The 25,401-nt window shown below is 38.3% G+C and overlaps 1 protein-coding gene across 1 annotated transcript in view; it reads right to left on the reverse strand.

Annotated features, from left to right (window-relative positions):
• The window catches only part of LOC136347682 (lachesin-like), a 210,315-nt gene that overhangs the window by 49,954 nt on the left and 134,960 nt on the right, over positions 1–25,401 (reverse strand). The window contains exon 3 of the mRNA XM_066297903.1: positions 13,811–13,935. Coding sequence (XP_066154000.1) covers positions 13,811–13,935 — 125 coding nt within the window. The remainder of the gene's footprint in view (positions 1–13,810; positions 13,936–25,401) is intronic.

The following is a 25,401-nucleotide window of genomic DNA, read 5'->3' on the forward strand; positions in this document are numbered from 1 at the left end:
GCGGAGCCATTCAAAATCAACGATGGGATACCCGTATAAAGTATTATCGAACTTCGAGCCGCAACATTATTGCGTGATTTGGTGAGGCGGGGCGCAGATCGTACAATACATAACATAGGAGTTGCTTTTAATCGATTAATTGCATTTAAATATAATTTATTCGAAACGATTTTGACGAGCTAAAGGAAAATGTGTCATTTGTCTCACACTTAGCTATCAATTGTGCCCAGGTGAGGTAAGATTGACTGGTGTCCGCAACTCTCGGGATGCAATTACCGAACTGAACTTTCGAAATACTATTGGTAAGTGTAGGTAGGCAGCATGGTAGGCGTTCAGTACCCCAGTACTCGCGGTGTTAAACCACCACAAAACGTATCAATTTCAGTTAGCAAGCGCATACCGTTCGCCAGCCGAACTCATTTTATGCGATCGTCCGTTAAGTAAGGGACAACCGCCCAGCGCAAGGGCCGCCTTCGGTATTCTTGGGTGGCAAGTTTTCTGCCATTGTTGACAGGACCGCCGTTTGAAAAGTCAGACTCGATCGTTGAGGCCTCATCAAAATCTATGTTGCTTCATTAATGTAAAACTTTAACACATTACAAAAGCGGACGAACGTCTCATTAATCTATAATAATTAGGTTGACTCGGGTTACTTCAACACTCAGAATATCTAAAAGAGTTTATAATTTTCTAATCTTTGAAATTAAAATAAAAGGAGCGAGGCGCATGGATCCAATTCATCTAAATGCGAAACCGCTTGCCGTCAAAATTGGATTAAAATTCTAATTACCTCCAGAGGAACTAATATCACGATATAAATTACCTCTTCGATGAAAAACCTAATTTTCCTGCCAGTCGATATTTCATTTGAATCGCGATTCCCATGAAAAACCGAAAACTCTCGCCTAGTCCGGCGACAAATCATTTGCCTGGGGTAAATGCGACAACACTTTCGAATTATTCTGTCTCTTTTTCTATTCTCTTATCCGTCTAGAAGAGCACATGGGTATCCGGGGAATATACCGTTCTCTCCATTGGTGTTTTCCTGGTTTGTCAGGAGTTTTGTGAGAAAGATAAAATAGTGTGCTTTTTCAAGCAAAATTCCTTTTCGAACGAGAAGATCAGGACACTGCAGTAAGTGTAATTTCTAGATTAAAACTGCTTCGAGAGCTGCATTTATAGATTGGTACGACATACCATAAGCGCAGCACAAGCTTTCTGTAAAATGCAATTTAAATATTTGATTTTGTGCTTTTCGGTATTGTCACACAGTTGTCCTATTCGGTTACAGAATTCCTTACGATTACCTGCTAAATGACATTTTCATAATGACAAATGACAAGTGACAAATGCACGCCGAAATAACGTTCACGACATTTTCATAATGACAAATGACAAGTGACAAATGCAGGCCGAAATAACGTTCACGACATTTTCATAATGACAAATGACAAGTGACAAATGCACGCCGAAATAACGTTCACGACATTTTCATAATGACAAATGACAAGTGACAAATGCAGGCCGAAATAACGTTCACGACATTTTCAAGAAACATGGCTTCGTTCGACCTACTAGGCGAGTCCGAAAATTAGGCGACGAAAAGGGACCCCGAACTAACCTGATACCGCTCCATCAGATAATTTTATTTTATTTGTATTTTCCTTCTTATTTTCAGGACCCGCATAGAATTTGTTGTTGCATTTAACAATTTTATTTAACCATTATTTTTAGGAAGGTATCACTGCTTTTCGAATGGTTTTGCGAAGTTTCCGAGCAGCAAGAACCGTTATTAAATTCTTATACGAACCATAAATATTTTAAATTGCCAAAAGTTTAACAGAACTTTAGTTTCTGGTAGGGTGGATGATCGATTTTATTAAATTGTTTGGTTTTTCATAATCTTGGTGCTTTTACCACCCCATTTTAATAAAATATTTCATTAATAAATATTTTTGGGGACTTCAGAGGAATTCAATTAAACATTGTTTCCATCAGCAATTTGCGGCACGTAGGTTTCGTTTTTCCTTTCGATTCAAGCAATGGGCGTTGTTTACGTTTGGCAGACCCAGTTGGTCTGATGGCGGGGTACCTGCCCTTAATGACGGCGAACCCTTCGAGCGTCCCGCAGTTGCTGATGATTCCAGCGTGGTGGTCATCACTTTTCCCGAAATAACAATGTGGCCCGGAACAACCAACACACCACACGAAAAGATAATATAATTGAATGCAATTTTCATGCTCCCCTTGGGAAATGATTTGTCGTCGAGTAGCATGAATATCCTCGTTTTTCCTAAATAAGGTTTAAATGAAAAAACGGACAGGAAAATGGAACCTCTTGTGATTTTTGCAGGATAAGGGAATTATTTGCATAGCGGAACTCTTCTGGCTCAATTTGGGAAGAGATAAAGTTTCGGATGAAGTAAATTTCGGGAGAATCAACTATATAAATTAGCCTCGCTTAAGAAGTTCCCCATCGAGCATATCCTGTTTAAATAATTTTGAAAACCATTCTATCTCGACTTTCGTCTGATTTAAAAGCACTGGGGCGTTACCGGGAGGCTTTATGTTCCCAAATAACTTCGAAAAAGCAATAAAAATTTGCCACATTTCCGTCGTCTGGAAAAACAAATAATTAAAATCCTTTTTGTTTCATGTGAAAGGATATATATGTATGTGTAAGCAACGAAACATCAAACAGTGAAAAGCCAATATTCAAAGGGTCTGTTATGAAAGGCTCAGCGTTCCCATGTCGAGCTATAAACTCAGGTTCCTACGTAATATAAAATGGCCACTTATTTATCAGCTTATAAACGTAGCTTTTCCCAATATCTGTAACGCAATATGGAACTAATATAGCTAGACCTTTTCAATAGTCAGCAATAGGGCACTCGAATTTCAAATTACATTTACAGGGTACAAGCATTGGCGTGTGCCTGCAAAATATACAAAAATTCTTTATTGCATACACGAACATATGAAACTTTACAAATCCATCGTTATTGGCAAATCCTGTCTATTTACATGTTAGGGTGTAGGTACCTATCAGTTCGTTTCGTTAGTTTTGGTCTTTGAATTTTCTCTTGCTTCGGAGCGACGCAAGAACGCGAAGATGACGCATGATCGAATAAGGACGGGATTGAGTGACTCAAACGTTGGAGGGAGAAACTTGAGGAAAAAATCATATATTTCAGTTCACGCTATCCATGCTTAAAAAGGCGTCAAAATATATGGCGAAATATCTAAAGGAATTTTGCGAACATAAAATAAAAATTTCTACATGGGTTTTATTGGGACCATAAAGATCTCGACTTAGGCATATGCGACAGTAATATTACGGCGATACACCGGCTTTACGAGGAAATAAAGAATTTCACCCTTGAATTACATTCCACAAAGTTTATGTATACAGAAGCATGTTTCACTGGGCAAAATATGCGGTAGAATAATTGTATTTTCTTCAGAGAACTCTAGGTGAGCTCAAGTTTGGTTTTTATTATTTGAGGCAGCAAGCGCTTGCCTCCTGCCTCTTTCAAAAAATCAAATAAAAATACTTTTAGCTATAAATCAATATTTGTTAAAGTTGTGAGCGCGCCGAGCCCAAATACCTCGAAGAGTGATCATCTCGAAGAATTTACGGTCAAACAAAGTAGCGACTGGAAAATACGTTAAAAATTGGTCGAAGTTGGGCCCCCGTTTGAGATTCTCGGGAAAAAGTCGGTTCTTAGGACTTATGGTGCCCATGGCTCTAGTTCACAGATTAATGACTGAAACAGATAAAAAGCTAGAGGTTTTTTCGGCAACTGCGGAATTTGGGTCAAATTTTTAAAACGTCCATTGTCATTCTGCGAAGCCAAAGGGCGCCTTATACCAATATAATTTCCTAAAGAACAGGTTTTCTATCATTATAACTTTAAATTAACACTTCCACACCAGTTCAAACTCGTGCCGAAAACTTTACTACGGTAATAAATTTCTGAAATAAAAACCCATTCGTTTTGAGGTATTTTCCTGTTAAGAACATTCCCCACCTGAACGGTTGAGTTATATCGCCCTTTCGTTTCACACCGTCTTTTCAGACCCACACAAAATGGTAAAAATAGTTCGAAAATGTAACCGAGTTTTGCATTATGCACCCGATTTTCGAGAAACATTGTGAGTGCATGCGACGAGGTAGAACATTTCTATTTGTGTTTCGAAAACAAACTTATTGAGTAAGCATTGTGTACATTGGAGGCAATTTACACACGTCAGAAATGGATATGAATTAAAAAAAAAAGCAAAAAAGATTTTCAAAGAAATTGCATTGTTTCGCAATTCCTAAATGTCGTTTAATCAATTTTGAGTCTCAGCAATAATGGTATTGTTGCGCTTAACCAACGACAGGTAACAAACAGCGACAAAAAGGGGTTGATCGTTGGCGCTCGACAAGTGATTTATTTCTTCTTCGTATGTCGAATATTCTCATATATTTCCTTATATGAAGGTTTGCACGTTTGTAAGAAAATTGCGGAATGTTTTAGTCGTAGAATCTTCAGCTATGTACATGAGGAGACCCTTGTTGAGAGTGAGCGATTCAAAAACGGGCACAGGTACAAAAACGCAGCGATTGCAATGACCGGTATTCAAGCGTTTAATAGTGAAATATTAGTGAATCATTATTGGCCGAACTGTAGTTGTGATTATTTGTCGAATTAACAAGTAGTGCCTACGCGAAAGTCACTATACTGGAGCAATTCGAACCCTGGAAATCGCAACAATCGGTGTCAGAAGCGGGATTGCAGTGGGCCATTTGCGGACCTGCTTGTAAGTGAATGCTTATTTACTGGAAATTGCTCGTATAATGCAAGTGACTAGAAGTCCGCATAAAGCAATGGAAGAAGTGAAATAAAGAATAATTGAATGACACTTTCCACGCCGATGAACCTTATGCAAGAGCAGAAGGAAGAATAGGAAGGACGCGCCCCAGCAGGAAGAATGACAGGAAATACGATAACAAGAAAGACAAGTTTCGAGGTTAGAGAGCAATAGTTGGAAAACGACATAAAAGAAAAAGCGGCACGATTCGGAAATGAAACAATATTCCAGGCTCAGTTGAAAATGAGACAGCAAAAATGAGGCGAATATCTAAAATGATTCTAGGCAGACATAGACAGACTGACTCAGCTAACATACTCCTCAGCCCCCGAGCATTTCCAGAACCAGTTGGCTGGTAGGGAGTTTGAGATAAGGATATGACACATGATATATGTCGTGTGAGGCCGACGATGAATGTACATGGGGACACCTGAAAAGTAACTGCTGTGGCACAGCACCAAATCAATCACCATCGTTTAGGAAATCGAGCAGTGATGAAAAAAAATCTAATTTGGATCAACGTAAGGGGTAACACTCACAGCACTGGGGCCAAATCCATACAAACCAGGATCGGTGTAATCAACAATTCCGGAGATAAAAATTATATTTAGAAGAATTTAGGGTCAAAAAATACAGTTCACTATCGATACAAGAACAGATGTAATGTAAGGCCCACACCGTGGGCATGTGGTGGGTGGTAGATGCACTCAGTGTAGACATTCACCTCCACGAGTGCATGCCACCATGGCCATTGCGGAACCGTTTCGGTTTCTTCATGTTCATCATGTAATGGTAAATATATTTCAAGGAATTTGACAGGTTCTAAATATATACTTTTGACACTGCTCACAGGTCAAAAGGATAGTTTCTTAGACACGCTGTGAATCATATTAGGAATAAATTCGAAAACGGACTACTCTGACCCCCCCTTACACATGGAGACACATAACTGTAATATGACATAAATCTAAACTTGTACACTATTCTGGTGCTGGTCAGAGGGGGGGGGGGGGAGGGGCTCAAGAAGGATTAATGACACGTTACTACCTTAGGAACATAATTATTACCCCCTAAATATAATTTACAATGTCTTTAATTACATGCCAGTTATAAATAACGCAATAATAACAATCTTTGAGTTAAAATCAACACAAACATTTTTGAGGTTATTTGAAACAAATGAGAGAAACATCTAGGAAAGGAAGCTTTGAATGTTTTCGTCCCGTCTTTCTCTAGGTCGTGCGATCTGCGACTTAAGACAAGGATAGATGCGTGAAGTGTCAGTCGTGTATTACGTATGTTGGCGTCTTTGTCCGGTTGTTGTTTCAACATTTTCGTACTTTAACTTGCTTCGGGTAATCCACTGACCTAAATAAGTGTCCCTTGGCGCTGGAGCATTTAATCATAGAATGTATGGAATGTAGCTCTGTTTGTGTCCTAAACATAAGATTCGAGGGCAAATTCTCAGGCGCACTAAAGCCTGAAGCTTATTCGCAGTTCATTACCGTGGTGTAGGATCATGCTGCTTTTGTACCATTTACGTTCGTAAAAAAATCATTAAATAATTGCAATAGAAATTAAATTAAATGTGAAATACATTTCACAACTAAAGTGCAATGTGGTGTGTTGCGGTATGATACGGGATGCACCGTTTGTTGTTTTTCAATTTCTTCTCCATGATTACCATGGCGGGCAAATCATCGGTGTGGTAACGAAAGAACAAAACAACACGATGCACGAATATAATAAATAGTAATTTCATTTTTAATGAAAATAAAATTAGGACTAAACAAACGAAAAACTTTCTATTAAAATCATACATGTTGAATATTCTGGTTGCCAGGCATTAAATCATAATGCAGTTCGTACAGAATGGGTAGCAGATAATTAGGAACTCATGGATAGTTTCATTATGACTCTTGAGAGTTAAAAAAAATATAAATTTGTTAGTGCGAGCTGGGTAAAAGCTTCAATTCATAACATTTTAACACATACCGTAATGATGTCTATTAAAGCTAGTGGACGCAGGAAGGGGGGGAGGCGAAATGACATATTATACGTAATGAAGCCGTAACTCTTTCGAATTCTAAAAAATTGAAATTTTCTGGTTCGTTCTTACTTAATCATTTTTATGGCCATTTTTATGCGATATAAAGTGTAAAGCATGACGCCACGACATTCTTCCGATGGCCATATAATGCAAAGTTTTTTTCGTCTCGTTTCCAATGTAATGTACCCTCATTATGTTACGACCATGAACATCTCCACTTTTTAGGTAATACACCCGGCATTACTAGATTTCAGTCTAATGGGCCTTGGAACAACAAACTCATGGAGAACTTACGAAGTAATTTATTTCACTGTGAAATAATGCACCTCAATCAAGTTTACGAAAATGAAGAACTCCGGTAACAAAATACGTGTCAACACGACAATTCGACCAAGAGAGAGTTTGCAAGTTTTGTAAAGTTCTTAAGTACTCAAACCCAGAGACAATACTCATGGGCGTACTACAGTTAAGAGGCAATTATCGGCTAATTTATTACCTATATCTTTAAAGCGTAACACTTACGTAGACAAATAGCAATTTTGATCTTTTATCGGAGTGTTGAAGTTATACTGATTTAATGAAACATGGATGTACTTAAACTTTTGATCTTAGAAAAAGGGTGAAAGTTACACAGGGCAAGCCCTTTTTGATAATAATAGATACTAAAATCTAGCCACGCCGGTATGTTACCAGAAAGTAGTGAAGTACATAGGCGGAACATAAGAGTACATTACATAACTACCAATTATCCCAAATAAGTCCTTTTTAAAGTTTTGTTAAATCGGTATAACTGTAACCTTCCGATAAAGGACCAACTTTGCTATTCATCCAAGTCTTACGGTTTAAAGATTTGATAGTAAATTAGCCGATAATTGCCCCTTAGCCTACGGTTTTAGTACTTAAGAACTCAGTAAAACGTAAAAACTCCAATTGGCCGAATTGTAGCGTTGAGGCGCCCTTCGTTAACCGAGTTTCTTCATTTTTGCAAACTTGCTTGAGGTGCATTGTTACTTAACGGTGGTTACACCCTGTACATACAGTGGTGGCCATAAGTATGGAATATTATTTTAATTTGATAAAATGTTTATTAAAAAGTATTAAACAAAAATTGCACAAATGCTTGAAGGACTTTATTTAATTTCCTATAATTATAACACAAAATTAAGATTTCTAATTGAAAAACTTTTTAGAAAAATAAAAATGAAAAATTACCCTTGGACGAGAGTATGGAATATTTTTTATATCATGGTGTGGAGAGTTGCCATCTTAAGTAAACTCAATATTTTCTGGCATACCCCTTAGCATCTAGGACGGCCTGACATCGACGCTGCATCGAATCAATTAGATTCTGGCACGTTGAGGAATGTTTTTCCAGTCTTCTTGTATGATTCTCCACAATTCTTCAGTATTTGACACGTGTCTTTGTCTAATTTTTCGTTTCAGATGGTCCCACGGATGTTCGATGGGATTTAAATCGGGAGATTGTGAAGGCCATTCTATAACATCTATCTGCTTTTCAATAAACCAATTTTTAATCGACCGCGAATAATATTTAGGATCATTGTCCTGTTGGAACCGCCATACCAGTGGCATTTCTTCCTCGGCAAACGGAAGCATGTGCTGTTCTAGGATGTTTTTGTATAAAAACCGATCCATTATTCCATCAATTTTGACTAATAGGCCAACTCTTAGATCTTGAAAAAGATCCCCACACCATTAACCTCTGACCGCCATGTTTAACAGTGGGCTGTTGGTACTTGGGATCAAAGCTCTTCCCTGTTGGTCGCCGAACTTAAGTTTGTCCATCCGAACCGAACAGTCTGATTTTGGTTTCGTCACTGAAAAGGACGGAATTCCATTTTTCGGGTGTCCAAAACAGATGTGAGGGTGCAAACTTAATTCTGGTCTTCCGGTATTTTTTGGAAATTAATGGTTTCTTCACTGCCCATCGTCCAAACAATCCAGTATCACATAGACGGCGCCTCACAGTACGATCACTAATTTCAGTGCCACTATTAGTTGTAATTTCTTCCTTTATTAAGCGCGATGATTTTTCGGGATCTTTGGAGGATATAATTTTAACACGTTGGTCTGTACGGGCTGTAGTTTTCCTGGGACGCCCTGTTCTCGGACGGTTTTTTACGGCGTTGAATACCCTAAACTTCCTCAAAATTTCCGATACACACCCCTGGCTCACATTAAATGCCTTTGCGATGTCCTTCTGATTGGCTCCGTCATTGGGACTATTCGTGACCGAAGGTCTTCCGAAAGATATATTTTTTTAAGCATTTCGGCTTCAAATTTTATCGAACTGTAACACTCGATACTGAATACTAAATGCAAAATAAATTTAAATCTGTGATATTCCATACTTTTGTCCATCTGAAAAAATTTGTTTATCGGTGGAATTTTCGATTGGAACATTCTATAAATGCTCTATGGTTTAAAATGTAGAATTGACCTATCCCAATTCAAATATACCAGAATGGAAGAAAAAAGTAAAGGCCCTTTGGCTAAATAAAGCTTCAAAAAATATCCCATACTTATGGCCACCACTGTACATACATACATGCATATATGCATATACGTATGTATATAGGTCAGTGGTTCAGCAAAAGCAGTGGTTTATGGTAACCCCCACTGGGGATATTGAACGTGTGGTTTGCAGGCAAATTCTCGGGCCACCTTGTATAAGTCGACGGTTAGATTGTCGTGTCGCATCGTTAATAAAGATTTTTTTTTCTGCAAAACGAAATCTCTGCATCCATTAACCAACATTTCCGTCCCAATCCAGCGAGGTTATTAAAATATTATAGGGCTATATTCCGAGCTTCCAGCACTAAATGTGCGGTATATTCTTATTACAAGCCCACTGTTAAACCCTTTAACAGGCTATAAAAACAATTTCTGGTCCATTTTTGCGTTTTACGATTATTAGTTTCACAAAGGTAATAAAAATATAATTAGTTTTAAAGAGATTCAGCCGCAAAGTAAGTCACTGGGGTACTTCTACTTTAATCAAGTTCACAAGGGAAAAGTGAAAATTCGCGATTATGGGGACTTGCGAACTAGGCAACCAACAATACGCCTAACGTTTTACAATCAGCCATTGAAGCCTGAAATAAGAAGAGTTATGATCTCACCGCCATTTGAGAAGAGAGAAGTTAGTTTAGCGCCCTTAACGGGTCAGGCTAAGTGCCTAAGAAGACCCTAGAGAGCTTTATAATTGCCTAATCCGTAGTCTCTTATGTATATTCAAAACGTTAGTTTAATGGCCTTTAGTGAGACTTTATGGCTTGAAATTATTTTAACCGGCTGAACTAACTTCGTGCCAGATGGGTCTTGTGGCCAAATTTTAGGATTATAATATTTTGTTTATTGAAACCGTTAGGGCTGCTTTATAGCCTCTTCGAATTTATGGGCAATCTAGATAAGACTAGATTATGTGCGGAAAACAACCCAACACAGCTTATTACAATAAAGGCAATAATCGATTTTAGAGAGTAGCGTGAATAGAAACAAACCCTATTCGCTCGGCTAGAGGAAGGAGGGTAAAGGGCAAAAATCAAATCAATCAATCATTAATCAGAAGAGGAGATACTATGATAAAGTGCATTCAACAAAAACTTGCATTTGGCCTCGACAATGCAATGCATGTCTCACAAATTGATTCATTACGGTCCTGGTACAAGAAAGGAGGAGAAGTTTCCGTCCTATTGGAATAAAGCGGGTAACATACAATATTTTCATTTCAAGAGGAGCCATTATTTCTTTCCCCAAAGAAAAGCAGGTCTGGACCAAAAACATACCAATTGTTGAAAATCGTGATTCAGCCATATGAAGAGAGATGAAATCGGTTGATCCATTTTCGAATTAGAGTCAAACACAAAAACCTGGAAACTTATCCGTTTTTAAGTTGGGTTATCTGGATGGTGATGAGGGATGGATTCCACAATTCAACACTAACTTCGAACATCCCCCTGGATATCTGATTGTTCGATACTTCGGTGGATGTGTTTTGGCCCCAGATCTAATTTAATCGATGTAATGTATGTTTTATTAATGAAACGAGGCAATGGAGGTACAGTTTATTGTGGAACCGACAAAGACTGAATATTGACTGAAGAGTATAAATTTCTATATTCTACTTCGAGCTTCAAAACCATTATTATAGGGCGTGATGAATGACTGTAAAGTGCGTTTCCTGGCTTTTTTCTAAAATTGTTGAATAACAGGTTAATTCAGGTTAGTTCAGGTCAGTGAATTGAGTGTTTCTGCGATGTTTTCAAAGTCCCTCATGAGAGTTATGGAAATTATAAAAACATTAAGAAAAAAACGTAAATACTGCTGAGATTTCAATTAGGAAAAACAAGAAAGCAATCAAATTTGACCGGAATTCGATAAGAGGCTTTATGGAGGACGTTAAAATTGGCGTGTTTGGAGTTTAGGTCAGATGGAGGCCCTCTAAAATTGACGAAAGCGGCAAAAATTCAAGACCATTCAAGCCATTATAGCAAAAATAATAGGGCAGATGCGAATCGCATGAAGGATTTGCAAAAAAATGTCCTCCTGATGTGATGAAGTGAATCAGTAGAGGCTTTGGCTCGGTGAATTTCTATGTTACAACGGTAATCTGGGGATATGGAACCCTCACAAGACATCACCTAAAGAAAGTTAATATTGAGAAGAAGTGGATAACCCTGAACATGTAGATTTTGTATCTTCAAAGTTTGCGGAGAAAAGAACGCCGGCAGAATTGAACCGCCACATCCGACTGGCAAAGAATAATATCCGAGGAGGTTTTATTAAATAATAAAAAATGTTGAGCATCGTCAGTAAAAATGATTGAAGAAATGAAGGAGAGCAAGAACAAGGAGGAGTAAATGGGAGAAGAATTATATGGAAGTTTCCAAAACCGCATTGACCCATGGTCTTTTTTCACCTCCCTCCTGAAGTAATGCTCACGTGGCTCGAAGAGGGATTGTCAGGGTAAAGAGAGAAAGAGAGGGAATTCACCCCAAACAGGAGCTGGTTGATGCCGTGGCGAAGCTGAAAAGCACTACGAGGAGCATGGTGCTAGGAGCAGAAGAAAAAGAGCTAGACGCCAGGAAGCTAGAAATCAAAAAGCTGGAGGAAGAAAACGGAAGGCTGAGGGAAGAAATTGCCCGGCTGGCGGTTGGCAGGACGAAGGAGGTCTCGGTATACTTTTCGCCGAATGAGAACAATGGTGAGTTTGAAGCAATAATAAATAGGTTGAACAGTTTCGTCGCTGGCCGAAACGGCAGGGGGGTCCTCATAGCTGCGGACCTGAATGCTAAATGCGCTATGTTCGGTTCTGACATCACGAACGCCTACGGAAGAATGTTGGAGGAGTTTGTGGGGGTCGAGGGAGTTGACGTCACTCAACAACGGGAAGGAGTGGACGTTCGGAAACAAGAACGGGAGACGTGACTACGGCAGGTGCTGTTGTGGCGCGTATGGTGGATAAGTGGCAGGTCGAGCGGGAGTGGACATAAGTTCATCACCTACAGCATCATTGGGGGGTGGACGCGAGACTCTGAGAAGAAAAGATGACAAAGGGACTAAGTGGTGGATCGTAACGGAGAGAGGAATGAGTAAGTTCAAAAGATACGTAGGGCGAGGGGAAGTGGAAGGGGTTCGAACGCATGGTAAATAGGATTATGTGCAGGAAGACTGAGAGACACCGTATGAGGAGGAGAGTGGAAGTGTAGAGTGCAGACATTGCGACTGGGCGCCACGAAGGGATGCCGATCTGGCGATACCGGTGCTATAAGAAGAGAGGGGGTGGTTTCAGAGGGTAGGCGGTCGCAAGCTCGAGTCCCACACTACCCGGCTTTGTTAGGCCGGGTGTCTTTTGAAGATTTCCACCTCCTTGAGAACAAAAAAAAAAAATTGTTTTAGTTGCTTGCGCTAGTAGACACATCCATGTGCGCGATCCGTTACGGAAGAGTGTATTTCTCCCTTCAGTAGTTCATCACATGAAAGTTCTTATAAACTCATTTTTTTTTTTTTTTAAGAGGAACGGCCGAAATATCCAAAATGCTCAAAAATATGACAATTGCACGCCTATAAATTCTTCGTACGATATTACTTTTTGGATACCACGACGTAGATTTATTATGATTCCATTACCAAAACTCCTCAGAACTCTATGCCCTGCGTGCATTTATGTTCACATTATGTTTTGTATAAATTTCCCTTTCGTCATGTAGTATATTTCCTGATTTGGGGAGATATACAGTGTTCCGACTACATTCCCGATTCACCAGTCAAAGCAAACAATTTCGATAGCCTAAAAAGCGGTATCGAACAGCGATTTTTCCATTCCCGAGGGAGAAACAACGCTCCAAGATTTCGGTTTTTGTATTGAACGCATTATCCTAAAGAGAAGGAAGAATTTTCGATAGGGGGGCTTAAATTTCCTTTTTATGCCCCACCGCATGTAATTTCAAATCGATCCTCTAATATGATGGGATCTAGGAGTTCCTATAACCCGAGACCCTCTAGAAAATATGTGTTTACATTACAATTACTAACGACACACCAAGTTTAGATAAAACAGGGTTGTTTTAGGGTAACTAATGCTAACGGTAAAAGACTAAAAGGGTTCTGGGATGACTCGAGCAACTTTTTGAATGAGGGTCTGCAAATTGCTTTAATGTTTTATATAAATCTGGGTGCTTATTGTCTAAAGTTGGAGAGCCCGAACAACTTAGGGACTATTTTAGTAAGTATTTTTAGGCATCAAATTATCCCCCCTACGTCAGCTGCCTTATTTATTGCCCTCTTGGCCACTAAATTTCTCTTAAATATTACATCTTAAATCCTATACTGTTGAAGTGGGCTAGAATACGATGATGATACATATCCCGAAACTTTTACCTTATATTTCCCCAGATGATTGACTGTGCAGGACAAAATGGCCTCCCTTCCTACTGGAACTGTTAAATTATTTATAGGAGCAGCAAATTCTGGCTCTTCCAGAAGGTGTACCGTGGACCATTCCTCTGAAAAATAAATGGATATTAGCAATTTTATATAGATTAAACCGTTTTAGCTTATTGCCTAAGTAAACAGCTGATGAAATATTAAAGGGGCCTTTATGGGCCAGATGCGAGCGGATGTCCACAAATTATTTTAAAATTTTACTTAAAACTCTCTGCGCTTTTTGAGGGTTTTGTGGGAAAATGCATTAGCGACGAGTTTTTTTTTTCAGAAGAAGTAAGTATGTATATTATATGAATTTGGTGGCTGAAGTGATGAACCATGTAAAAAACATATATGAAAAGACATCTATCGATGCAAATTGAGCATATAAAGGAAGTAAGGGGAAATAATCTTTCAGCTCAGTTATCAACAGTTTGAAGAAACTCGTAGCGTTTAGTCAAAATTCTTTAAGAAGAAAATAAATTAGATTATTAGAGAATTAAGTAGAAATAAATCTGAGCTGGAACAAAATTATAAAAACTGTTAAAAATATCCTTTAACAAATATGAATCTTTGTCAGTGTGTTAATCGAAAATTGCGCATCTTTGACCGTGGGATTATTAGCATTTTTTATTATGTTGCAATGTACTAAAGCTCCAAGAAATATCTCCACGATGATATGCTCCACCCTGTAAAACCCCTGCGCCTTCCAAACCACTCTGTCGCGCATCACGCTTTAAAAGTTTTGCATGTGCTTTAAAAGCCTTCTTAGATATTTAAATAATAGAACACCAGTTTTGCAGGAGCGTATCGTGAATTTAGGTAATCTGTTTCAAGAACAAATGTCACTTTTCACACATGTCACCTTCAAATGTCACTTACGCGGAAAATGACATTTGATCCTCTTTCTTACTTTCCTGCACTAGGAAAAGATAGTGTGACTTTTCACACATGTCACCTTCAAATGTCACTTACGCGGAAAATGACATTTGATCCTCTTTCTTACTTTCCTACACTAGAAAAAGATAGTGTGACTTTTCACACTCAAATGCGCGCAGGAAAGACGACTGTCTTGCTCCATTAGCGATAATCTAGAAACGATAAAGACACTTTCACCTGCGATTTGGACACGAATTTATTTATAGCCACAATACAATTGAGCCCTGAATATGCTATAATGACGTATTTTTGGACGACAAAGCAAACAAAAGAAACCGTAAACGTTTTGGGTAATGATAGGTTATTCGAACTAATGTTAGAAATTAATTAAAATACGTTAGACACTGGGGGCGGAAAATGAGGGCGGGAAGTAAAAGTACGTAATATGATATGTATTTTCTAACCTATAATGAGGATCCTAATGACCGTGTGTTTCCTAATTGCTTTTAATTCTCATTGTCATAAATAAATTGGTTTGACGCCCCACGTGGAAAAACAATAGAAACTAGACCACTAAACTCAGTCTCCATTCTCCATGCGAATAGTACGGAACATGGAAATCATTTTTTTGTTTGGAAAAGGATAGGTTATAGAATCTTAACTTCTCCCCTCCCAATTTCCCCTTTGAGCATGAAACTTTGGCACAAAATTTACAAGTCACATTGGGCAACAGTAAATTATTGAGTACACATACAGGGTGGTCATTTAAAGTTTTAAAGCAGGTATCATATTACCTTTCAGTACCACAGGAAAAAGTTGAATGTAAAAATTGTAGGGTAACTAAATGCGAATAACCCAAAATGATTTTTTGGGCTTACAGGGCGATTCAGTGTAACATGCCGAAAAATATAATTTTTCTAATGGAACATCCTAAATGTTGATATCCGCACGAATTTTTCTAATTCGGAAAGGCTAACAGCACAGCTAACGGCACAGCTAACAGAATGATCACATCGTATAGTACCTTATTGCAATGACTACTTCTTCCTCAGTTATGTTAGCTACCGTTGAAGTGTGCAACTAAAATGCCAAATTAATGCATGGTGTTCGGAAATGTCAGATGTTCAAGGTGCACGTGTCATGGGTCATTGCTGCACTCATCCATTACCAACTCGTCTTCATGCTTATTTTGCAACCTTGACACGGTACTACTTCCCTTTGACTTTCGTATAATTTTACATGTGGTGGCACGATTATTTCGCCACTGTACTGTTTTAAGTTTTGAAACGTCAATTACTATATACAGGATGAGGGTAATCCGTGAGTAAAACTGCCTCAAAAATCATAAACGGTAATGAATCGAATTCTCTATTATATTAGTGAGAATTTTTTTACTTCGATAAGGCTGCAGCAGATCAAATCGACGTATTCCATCAGGCAGAGTGGGGAGTTTCGAAAAAACATAAACGTTAAAATTAATTTCCTCCAAGTTTGAAACGTTTCCTCGTTAGAGCCATTTAAAACAATTGAGACATACGTTGGCCGGCACGTTCACCAGATCTTTCCCCATTAGACTATTATTTATGGGGAACTATGAAAGGCTTTATTCATAAATCTGTAGAGACGCTTTGAGATCAATACAGAATTTAAGAAGATGCATCGAGTTACGTTCGGAAGAGGAGGATTCGTCGAGCGTTTCTGCTTATTTTGCTAATTCGAGAGTGCTGCGTGCAAAAATGGCAATCGCGGAAAACTCATTTGGAAAACGTGAGAATCCAAAGCGGCGCCCATGGGCTGAAACAAGGCTAATGACGGTTGTGGAAAATCGAAACGTCGGATTTCAAATACGTTGTCGTCGCGTCGTAGCGAGAGCAAAGCTCGCAATGGCGAGGAAAAGTAGCTAATGAGTTAAATGGCCATAAATCTTTAAGCCTGCCGAGACCCCGCCAATTTTCGTGTCATCATATCAATATTTAACCTCTTATATTCACGTGCCTTATGAAACCAAACTTGGTCGCCACTCTGCAATAACCTTTCCCATGATATGGCAGCGCTAAGAAAATATTACCGCACATGCGAGTACATGCTCCTCTATATTATATTTACTTAGGAAATAACCTCCTGGGCAGTCTGCACTATAAATCGAATATGCTACAGGGTTAATAAAATATCCTCAGTTCCATGTTCCAAGAATACAAAATTATGACAAATTAAAATTTCTCATTGTCTAAATTGAATCGGATCCGGAGTTTGGAAATTTTATTCGGAATCGAAAAATGTTTTCCAGTTTCGAAAGCTGAGCCGGAATTCTGGAATCTAACGGCCGCGTGTTACTAACGGTGGCAACCGCGATAACAAAAAGCACTCCAGGCGAGATGCACCTGGAAATATATTTTCCCTTTATCTAGGATAGTAATTAAGCCTGGAATAGGCGATTTATATGCAGAGTAGGCGAAATGCAAGTCGATCTCGCTTTGATTTGTGGAACTCGCTTGGATTGTAATTGATATACAATTTCAACTATCACGCATCGGATTTGTTCGAATGGGTAAGCGATGTTTTATTTTGTGTGCGACATCTGATTGATGGTTTTGGCCTGTAAGTTAATCAGGAACTGAATTAAAACACCATTTTGGCGACAATTATATCGCCCGTTTTATAGAATTACGTCACGAACGGTAATATCGATGTCGGTGCATGATCTCTGGAATATCGTAGTGATGCTCGAGATCATTAGGAAGGGCCCGAAATTCCCTTTATGACTCAATTTACAAATTGCGCGAATCGCGTGTTCGCTCGCTAACGCTGCCGCAGTCGAAGATCATAGAGAATTCCAAACGTTTTAAATCTCCCGCGTCCCCGAAAGTAGATAATCAATTTTACTTTTCGTACCACACATTAAGCTCTACTGACCTGTCCTTAAGAGGCTCCATTTACTCAAGAAGGAAAAATTGCGCGAGGTTTAAAGGGTTATTTCCCTCCTTGTTGAACATCCGGAACTAGCGAGAGCACTCCTGTACCGTTTTGCCGTTGCTTTTGAGGTATCTACTAAAACCGGCACTACAACCTTTTAGCCCATCAGAAACAAAATGAATATGATACGCCACTCGGGCTGCTTCTTTCGGAACAGTTTTATTATGTTCAAGTAAAAAGCATATTTTCCGCTTTTATATTTCATAAAGTAGATAGAGGAAGAAGGGTCGGAGTTAAGGAAATATAAAATTTCATTGCGGTAATGAAATTATATTATCAGGCTAGGTTTTGTCGGTTGTTCGGTGGTTATTGCCACGGCTATAACCTTTTAATTATGTCCGAGTTTACTGGTGATTTATAATTTCATTTTTCGCGCGACACACATGTCTGATCCACGTTAAGGAAAGGGCCACGCATTTGTCCATGTGCAACCTCTGGCGCCAGCAAGGGACCACCATCTGGGTCACCTAAATAGTTGAAGAAGTCAGCCATTGGTGCAAGCCACACGAAAAAATTCGGCGAAGTGTCGAGCCACCTGGTGAACCAGCGGGTGGTCCCATATATTGAAAATGTTGAAATATCATCAATTCTATTAGGAGTTGGAATTAATCCGTAGCGTTTTACAAGAGATAGATAGTACGGTACTTCGTTGTTATCTACAATAATATGCTTATCGTGAAACAGCGGTCATTAGAGGTCATTTGCTTTGCGTATCCACTTTTTGAATAATAAATAACGACATTTTATAATTTATTGAATATGTCACAATTTGTGCCGAATAAAGGGTTTTTGCGGGGAATTTTACTTCACTGCTTTAATATGAACAAAAGTGCTGCTGAAGCTCATCGTATTTTGGTGGAAGTATGCGATAAACATGCTCTAGCTGAACAAACGTGTCGGAAGTGGTTTGCACGTTTTAAAGCTGGTGATTTCGACTTGGTTGACAAGGAGCGACCTGGTCAGCCAAAAAAATTTGAAGACGATGCTTTGGAGGCGTTGCTCAGCGAAGACCCATGTCAAACACTTCAAGAATTGTCTACATCATTGGGAGTTAACTTATCAACGGTAGGGAAACGTCTTAAAACTTTGGGTATGATCCAAAAGGAAGGACATTGGGTTCCATACGAATTGAAACCAAGGGACGTAGAGAGGCGTTTTTTGACGTGCGAACTGCTGCTTCAACGGGAAAAAAGAAAAGGTTTTTTGCGTCGGATTGTCACTGGTCACGAAAAATGGATCCATTACGACAATCTGAAGAGCAGGAAGTCATGGGTTAAGCCCGGTCAACATCAGTGGCAAAGCCGAATATCCATGGGTCTAAGCTTCTGCTCTGTATTTGGTGGGATCAGAGGGGTGTGATTTATTATGAACTGTTGAAACCATAACTGGAGACCGCTACCGACTACAACTGATGCGATTGAGCCGTGAATTGGAAGAAAAACGGCCGGAATACTCCAAAAGACACGACAAAGTCATTTTGCTGCGCGGCAATGCTCGTCCGCACGTCGCAAAACCGGTACAAACATACCTGGAAAGACTTAAATGGGAAATCCTGCCCCACCCGCCGTATTCCCCAGATGTTGCTCCATCTGATTATTATTTGTTTCGTTCGATGGCTCATAGTCTGTCTGAGCAGAAGTTCACTTCTTACGAAGATTGTCAAAAATGGGTCGATTCATAGATTGCATATAAGGACAACGCGTTCTTCCGACGCGGTATTCGTGCCCTGCCCGAAAGATGGTCAAAAGTAGTAGAAAGCGATGGGCAATACTTTAATTAATGTATTTTTTTGTTTTCACTTAAAATCAATAAATTTTTTTCTTAAAAAAAAAACGCTACGAATTAATTCCAACTCCTAATAAGTTTCCGATTATGTCTGAATTGTGTGCTCCTTACTACCGCAGCACCAGTTTGCACCTTTATCACCACCAAATACAATGCAACGTGTGTTAAAAGAAGATAAACGACTGTGGACGTGGATAATTTCATACCTACGATAATAGAGCCTCTTATTATCCAAGCCAGCAACGACAATAGCAATGATGATATTTACGATCTTCACACCAGCCATTCTAATCAAATCTAACGGATCAGTGAGAGTAAGTAAATAAAATAATAACATACAGAAGGGCGTGACATATCATAATGGGAACATTTCAGGGACTGACAATACTTCGCAAAGCAATAAAAAAATGCTATAGATCCATGGTTAAAACGACTCCGTCCTCGACATACAGGGTGGCGAAATTAAATTTTTTTCCTCATGTGGCATCCTCACTTATAGCTTGAGTGCATGCTATTTTTTTATCGAGAATGTATAAATTTATTACTACTCGTTGTGCTTTGGTAACTGTCCCTCAAGCATTATGGTAAACACACGGTGGTTCGTGCCACATTTTTTCAAATAAGTCGACAAAGATGGTCAGCGATACAGTGAAATGGAGAAGATGGAAAAAAATTACAATACACTGTGCCGTGTAACAATTCCTTGCTTCCACTAGGTGTTGCTTTTCTGGCCTCAAGCTTTCTTAAAGCTCTCCAACGTCCCACTAGTGTGGGAATAATTTTAAGAATTTTAATTCATTATCTAATTACAAGTTTTCAAGTTCTCTAATATTTAATAGATATCTTTAACGGTTTTCGAGATGTCGGCTAATATATCAAATAATCTAACATGCTGTTTTCGTACGAAATGACCTGGCCTGATGGCCCGAAAAATGTTAAATATCAACATCCTGCGGTTCAAGACATGCGATGCGTTTGCGAATTTATATTCAACTGAATTTTCTAAAGCAAAAATCTAACGTTTCATAGTATTAGCTTTTAACGTCGGAACACCTTGTATATTCGAAAAAAAAAACAACTCCGGCTGTTTTTGAGAAGGGATCCAACGAGCGAAGTAAATTTAAATGAATACCCTCGTGCCCAAATTCGATTCAAATATTTCAAAAAGTCTCAGAGCAAAACTGGGAAAGAATTGGTGGAACTTTGACACCCTGCGCACCAACAACTTTGCCTAAAGCGAATTAAGCCACATGGCAATATTCCTGCGGAAAGCACATATATTTTGCATATGAAGATGAAGTTTGGCAAATTAAACGGGAATCACCCAGGATACTCATGCGACTTCTATATTCTCATGGAGCTAAATCACGAGAGGCAAATATTGAAGTTTGACATTTTTTTTCACTGGACTTGGTAATGCTGAATGTGAGATCATATCTATCAGAGTTATCCGCTTGGAAACATCAGCATTGCATGCATGAAGGACAAATAGCCCAGTCATCCTGTCCAACACGAAACAACACTATAAGGCTGCTCGTGTTATCGATTCCGTTATCCGTGTTATAAATATGATGTCAAGAAAATAATGTCGAGAATTAATTCCGGTTTTTGAATAACATGACCTGTTTTCCTAAGTTCGTTACAGGGGCAATTTTGTTAATAATGCATAAGTCTTTAATAAGTAACATGTTTACGTGAGTAACAGTGGTTAGACTTTTTTTAGTCCTTATTGGAATTTTTCACAGAGACATGCAATATTCAGATTCGATTCAGGAAAAACACCTGCCAAAAGATAGAGAGATGTTAGATAAACCTGCCGAGAGAGGGGGGGGGGGGAGGGGGGAGGGATTTTTATTGGGTTCAAGGAACCACTGAGCTGGAATATACATTAACAAAAAATTGCTATATTGGACCAGTTAACCGTAGTTCCCAAGAAATGCCCTTTCACGTATCGGCTCTGAACATTGAATTATTTTGTGAATTTTTGCCGAAGATAGCTTTGGAACGCCATGATGGTCAAAAACAATTGAATATTCGTATGCGCGTCGCCCCGAAGATCTTCTCGCCGGGCGCATACCTTGAATTATTTCGGAATTTTTGTCGAAAATGCCTGTGGCAAGTCATGACGACACACGTCATTACGTCATGTAACAACTGCGCGCGGCACCAAGCGGTTCCGGACGAAACTGGAAACGATCGTCGAGTTACTATATCCCAATTCATGAATGAAATCTACAGTGGCTCGAGTCCAAATCGGTGGCGGATATAACATGTTGTTTTACGACGAGGTTTAACGACAAATGTGTTATCCAACACTGTTATTAAACAATTTGCTTTGTTTTTTTTTTTAATTATATTTGAAATTAAGGCCTCACGCACAAGTAAAAGCGGAAATGCGGCCTATTCCCGGTTAAAACTAACTAAAAATAATATTAATCGTTTACGGAGGGCTTGGATCAACATTAAATGATAATAATAACAATGCAGATGGAGAGACCGTAATAAATCTGTCCAAACAAAAACCTCTCTGAAACGGATACTTTAGTTCTTTCTAAAGATTTAAATTACTTTGCCTCCCAAATACGTTGGCAAGCTGGACTCTACGTTATCTATAGAGGAGACAGGTCAAACCTAACAAGAGGAACACCAGCTAGAGCTTAGAATTAGGTCAAAACTAATTTTAAATAAACCTTTTAAAATGAAACAACATTTACCTTCCATTATACAGTACACAAAACAAAATTTATTCGGAACATGATATATCCTTTTAACGGAAATTTAATTATTTTTTCCAAAATAGGGAATTAACTCTAAAGTTACTCAAATTTATTTTATTTACTCCATTTTGTTCTTTATTTAAATTACTCTAAAGCTACTCCGACACGCTGAAAAATGAAAACTTCAATACAAGACAAGTTTAGCTGAATCGCTCTGATCATTTACCCTCTAGCACCTGATACTCTTTTCTGTAGTTTTCTCTGGGACATGTATTGATGATATTAAGTATATTGAACGACGACGATCTTAGGAGCGATAGTGAAAAATCCATTTTCACCTGGCCACAGGACCATTATATCAACTGGGCAAATATGGAGTAGCTAGTAGTTATCGCGTTATTTTCGCTAAATCATTAAGAAATACGCTCATTCAGGTCAAAATTCGCCGTTCGAAAATCTATCAAGACATCGGTATATCAATACAGCGTTACATCGTGACGTAAACTGTTACAATTGAAAATGAAATAAAATGAAAATAAACGGAGAGCGCAGTCGCAAAGCACCCCCCCCCCCTTCAGTCGGAAATGGCCGAGTATTTGCGAATTATTCCGAACAATGAAGAATCATTAGATGATTTGTTTATTTTGAATAAACCCTACATTTCAATTACCAGTTCTAGTAAATCAGCTTATTTACACTTGGCAGAGTTTTTATGCATTAAGTTTCGTTAAATTGGATACCTGAACTAAATAGAGCATATTATTACTGTGATATTTGTTCAATAAAATCAAATAAACTGTGAGGTAATTTATTAAATTTCGTGATTATTACTTTAAACAAACCACCTACTCTAATTGCCGCAAATAATGTGTGGCCTCTAAACTCATTAAATATGTGTTTGAGTTTCACAAATTATTGCCAAATGAACCAGTTTATTTAGAGAGTTGTGTTCTCTAAGTAAGGCGTTGCTCTTTGCCTCAGTGATAAAATTCTCTAAAAAGAACCAAGTCGATGCTGGTAACTCATGCTCTAAATTCCCTAACTGAAAAAGGAGTGCAAAAGGTCGATAACTCGTAAAAAAAATTTTCTTAACAAATTTAAAGTTTTGAAAAATATTTCAAATTCGAATTATTGCAGCACTTTTCGGAACGACATTTTGAAACGAATCAAAAACAAAAACCTCGTGGAAACTCATTGACGAGGATATTAAATCTCTACAAACTTTTCCCATTTTACTCTTTCTCAAACTCTTATAGCTCTCAAAGCACACTGTGAATACCCGGTCTGTCACCAACACGTAGCCGGATTGTTGCTACTAAATGCAAAAAGACATCAAAACGTGATTGAGGTCAAAGATAAATGTCAATTGTGGAAGAAGTTTTATGTTATTTTCGGTTACGTGGCTTAATTAAATACAAGGTGACCACATAAAGTTAATTTTTTCCATGGGTCACCCAATACATTTTAAAATTTTTAGCTAGCTCTTGCTCAATGCTTTGCGCCATATGCGGGATTTATGCTGGTAGTTTAAGAAATGGTTTAAATGATGAAAATCTACCATTGTTGGTTTAACATTTCACTCATAAAATAGCGAAATATTGTCATTCTAAACTGTTCAAGAATTGCAAATTGCCGACCGGGACTAACGCTTATATTATTGTATATTGTATGTTTCCGTATAAACATATATAGTATGTGTATATTGTGTATATTTATATTGGTATATGTACAAAAATATTGAGATTCAAAGTTTTTCTAATGGTAAGACCGGTTTGCAGTCGTTCAATATTCAGTTTTTCTCAGGTGTTTCGTAAATATTACAGTTAGGTATAGGGCGTGCACAAAAGTTGAATTTAAACACACTATAGCGATATAAAGAAGTGTCATTTGATGAATTGAGGAATGATTGAAGAGGAATAGGGAGGGAGGGGGAGGGGGGAGTATGATTGAAGAAATCGAAAAATTATATGTTTTTCAAGTCGTGATCACCTTGTATGTGAAGGTAAGTCGCGACAAGAGTTTAAGGTTTCTAGTAAGTAAAGGACTACATTCCGCTTAGGACATTTCTTGTGTACATGGAATATTGAGTCTTAGAATAGTAAATTTCCAATGTTTAAACCATCACATCCCCTAAACTGATAGTGTAAACCTCACATACATTTATATTTTCTCGAAGCACAAATGACGAAGCGAACTGTGCAACTTATGCCGAATCCTGGAAAATCGGAGGTTTAGGGAAGTAATTACTATTCCTACATATAAAGTGAAATTTATAGTGCCAGTACTACTGCGTCAGTGCAGCATTATAAGTTTAGCTTGCGAAATTTGAAAGGATTTTTAAGTGAAATTTAAATTATTTATCTAATTTATAAATCAAATTGGGTATGCTACCCCACTGGTATTGCATTATGATACACATGACAAATGCCTAATTTGCCAATTAGGCCATTGCGGAGTTATGGTAACTGCGGATGTTATTAAGTAGAAATTCTTAAGGTGGGTGAAGGACGGGGCGTAATGTTTTCCTTTCATTCCTGGATAGTTTCTTAAACTCGGAAATATGCTATTATTCTCTACTGTTTTAATCACGAATTTCTTGAATATACATTTTTTCCATTAATCATAAGCTTGGGTAGTAGCCCCCGTTTAGGTAAGTATGACCAAAGCAAATATTCTTATTACACGTATATTGGTGTGTGCTTCAGCTGATGCATTACTCTATTACCAAAAATTTCTGCCTATCTCCCGTTAAAAAAAAGTCCGTTTACAGTGATACAGAAAATGTTTCTCCATATCATTTTAAAAAAATTACCGTTTTGTGGCGCCATCCTGTATATAGCTACGTCCCCATGTTACGGTTTAGGGTCCTTGAAATGATCAATTTTTTCGTGAAAACACTAATTCATCTTTTAAGTTTACACAATTGCTTTTTGTAGAATGAGCGCTTTTCTCATTCACACTGCGTATAAATCTGCAGGCTGCTCGCAAAAGGCACAAATTCCAAGAGAATCTGTTGAGATTGCATAAGCGGACTGAATATAGGTATCAGGTAAAAATCGAGTTTTAAATGTGCAAATTTTAGATTTCTTCGTCACGTAGCAAGGGCTGCGAACATCCTGTCGATTCGGCGTTAGTTTCTGGTTGTGTTGTAAATTCTGCTTTAAGAATTTTCTGAAAATCACACATACGTCT

Source organism: Euwallacea fornicatus, chromosome 29 (assembly GCF_040115645.1).
Source record: "Euwallacea fornicatus isolate EFF26 chromosome 29, ASM4011564v1, whole genome shotgun sequence".
Taxonomy (NCBI): Eukaryota; Metazoa; Arthropoda; class Insecta; order Coleoptera; family Curculionidae; genus Euwallacea; species Euwallacea fornicatus.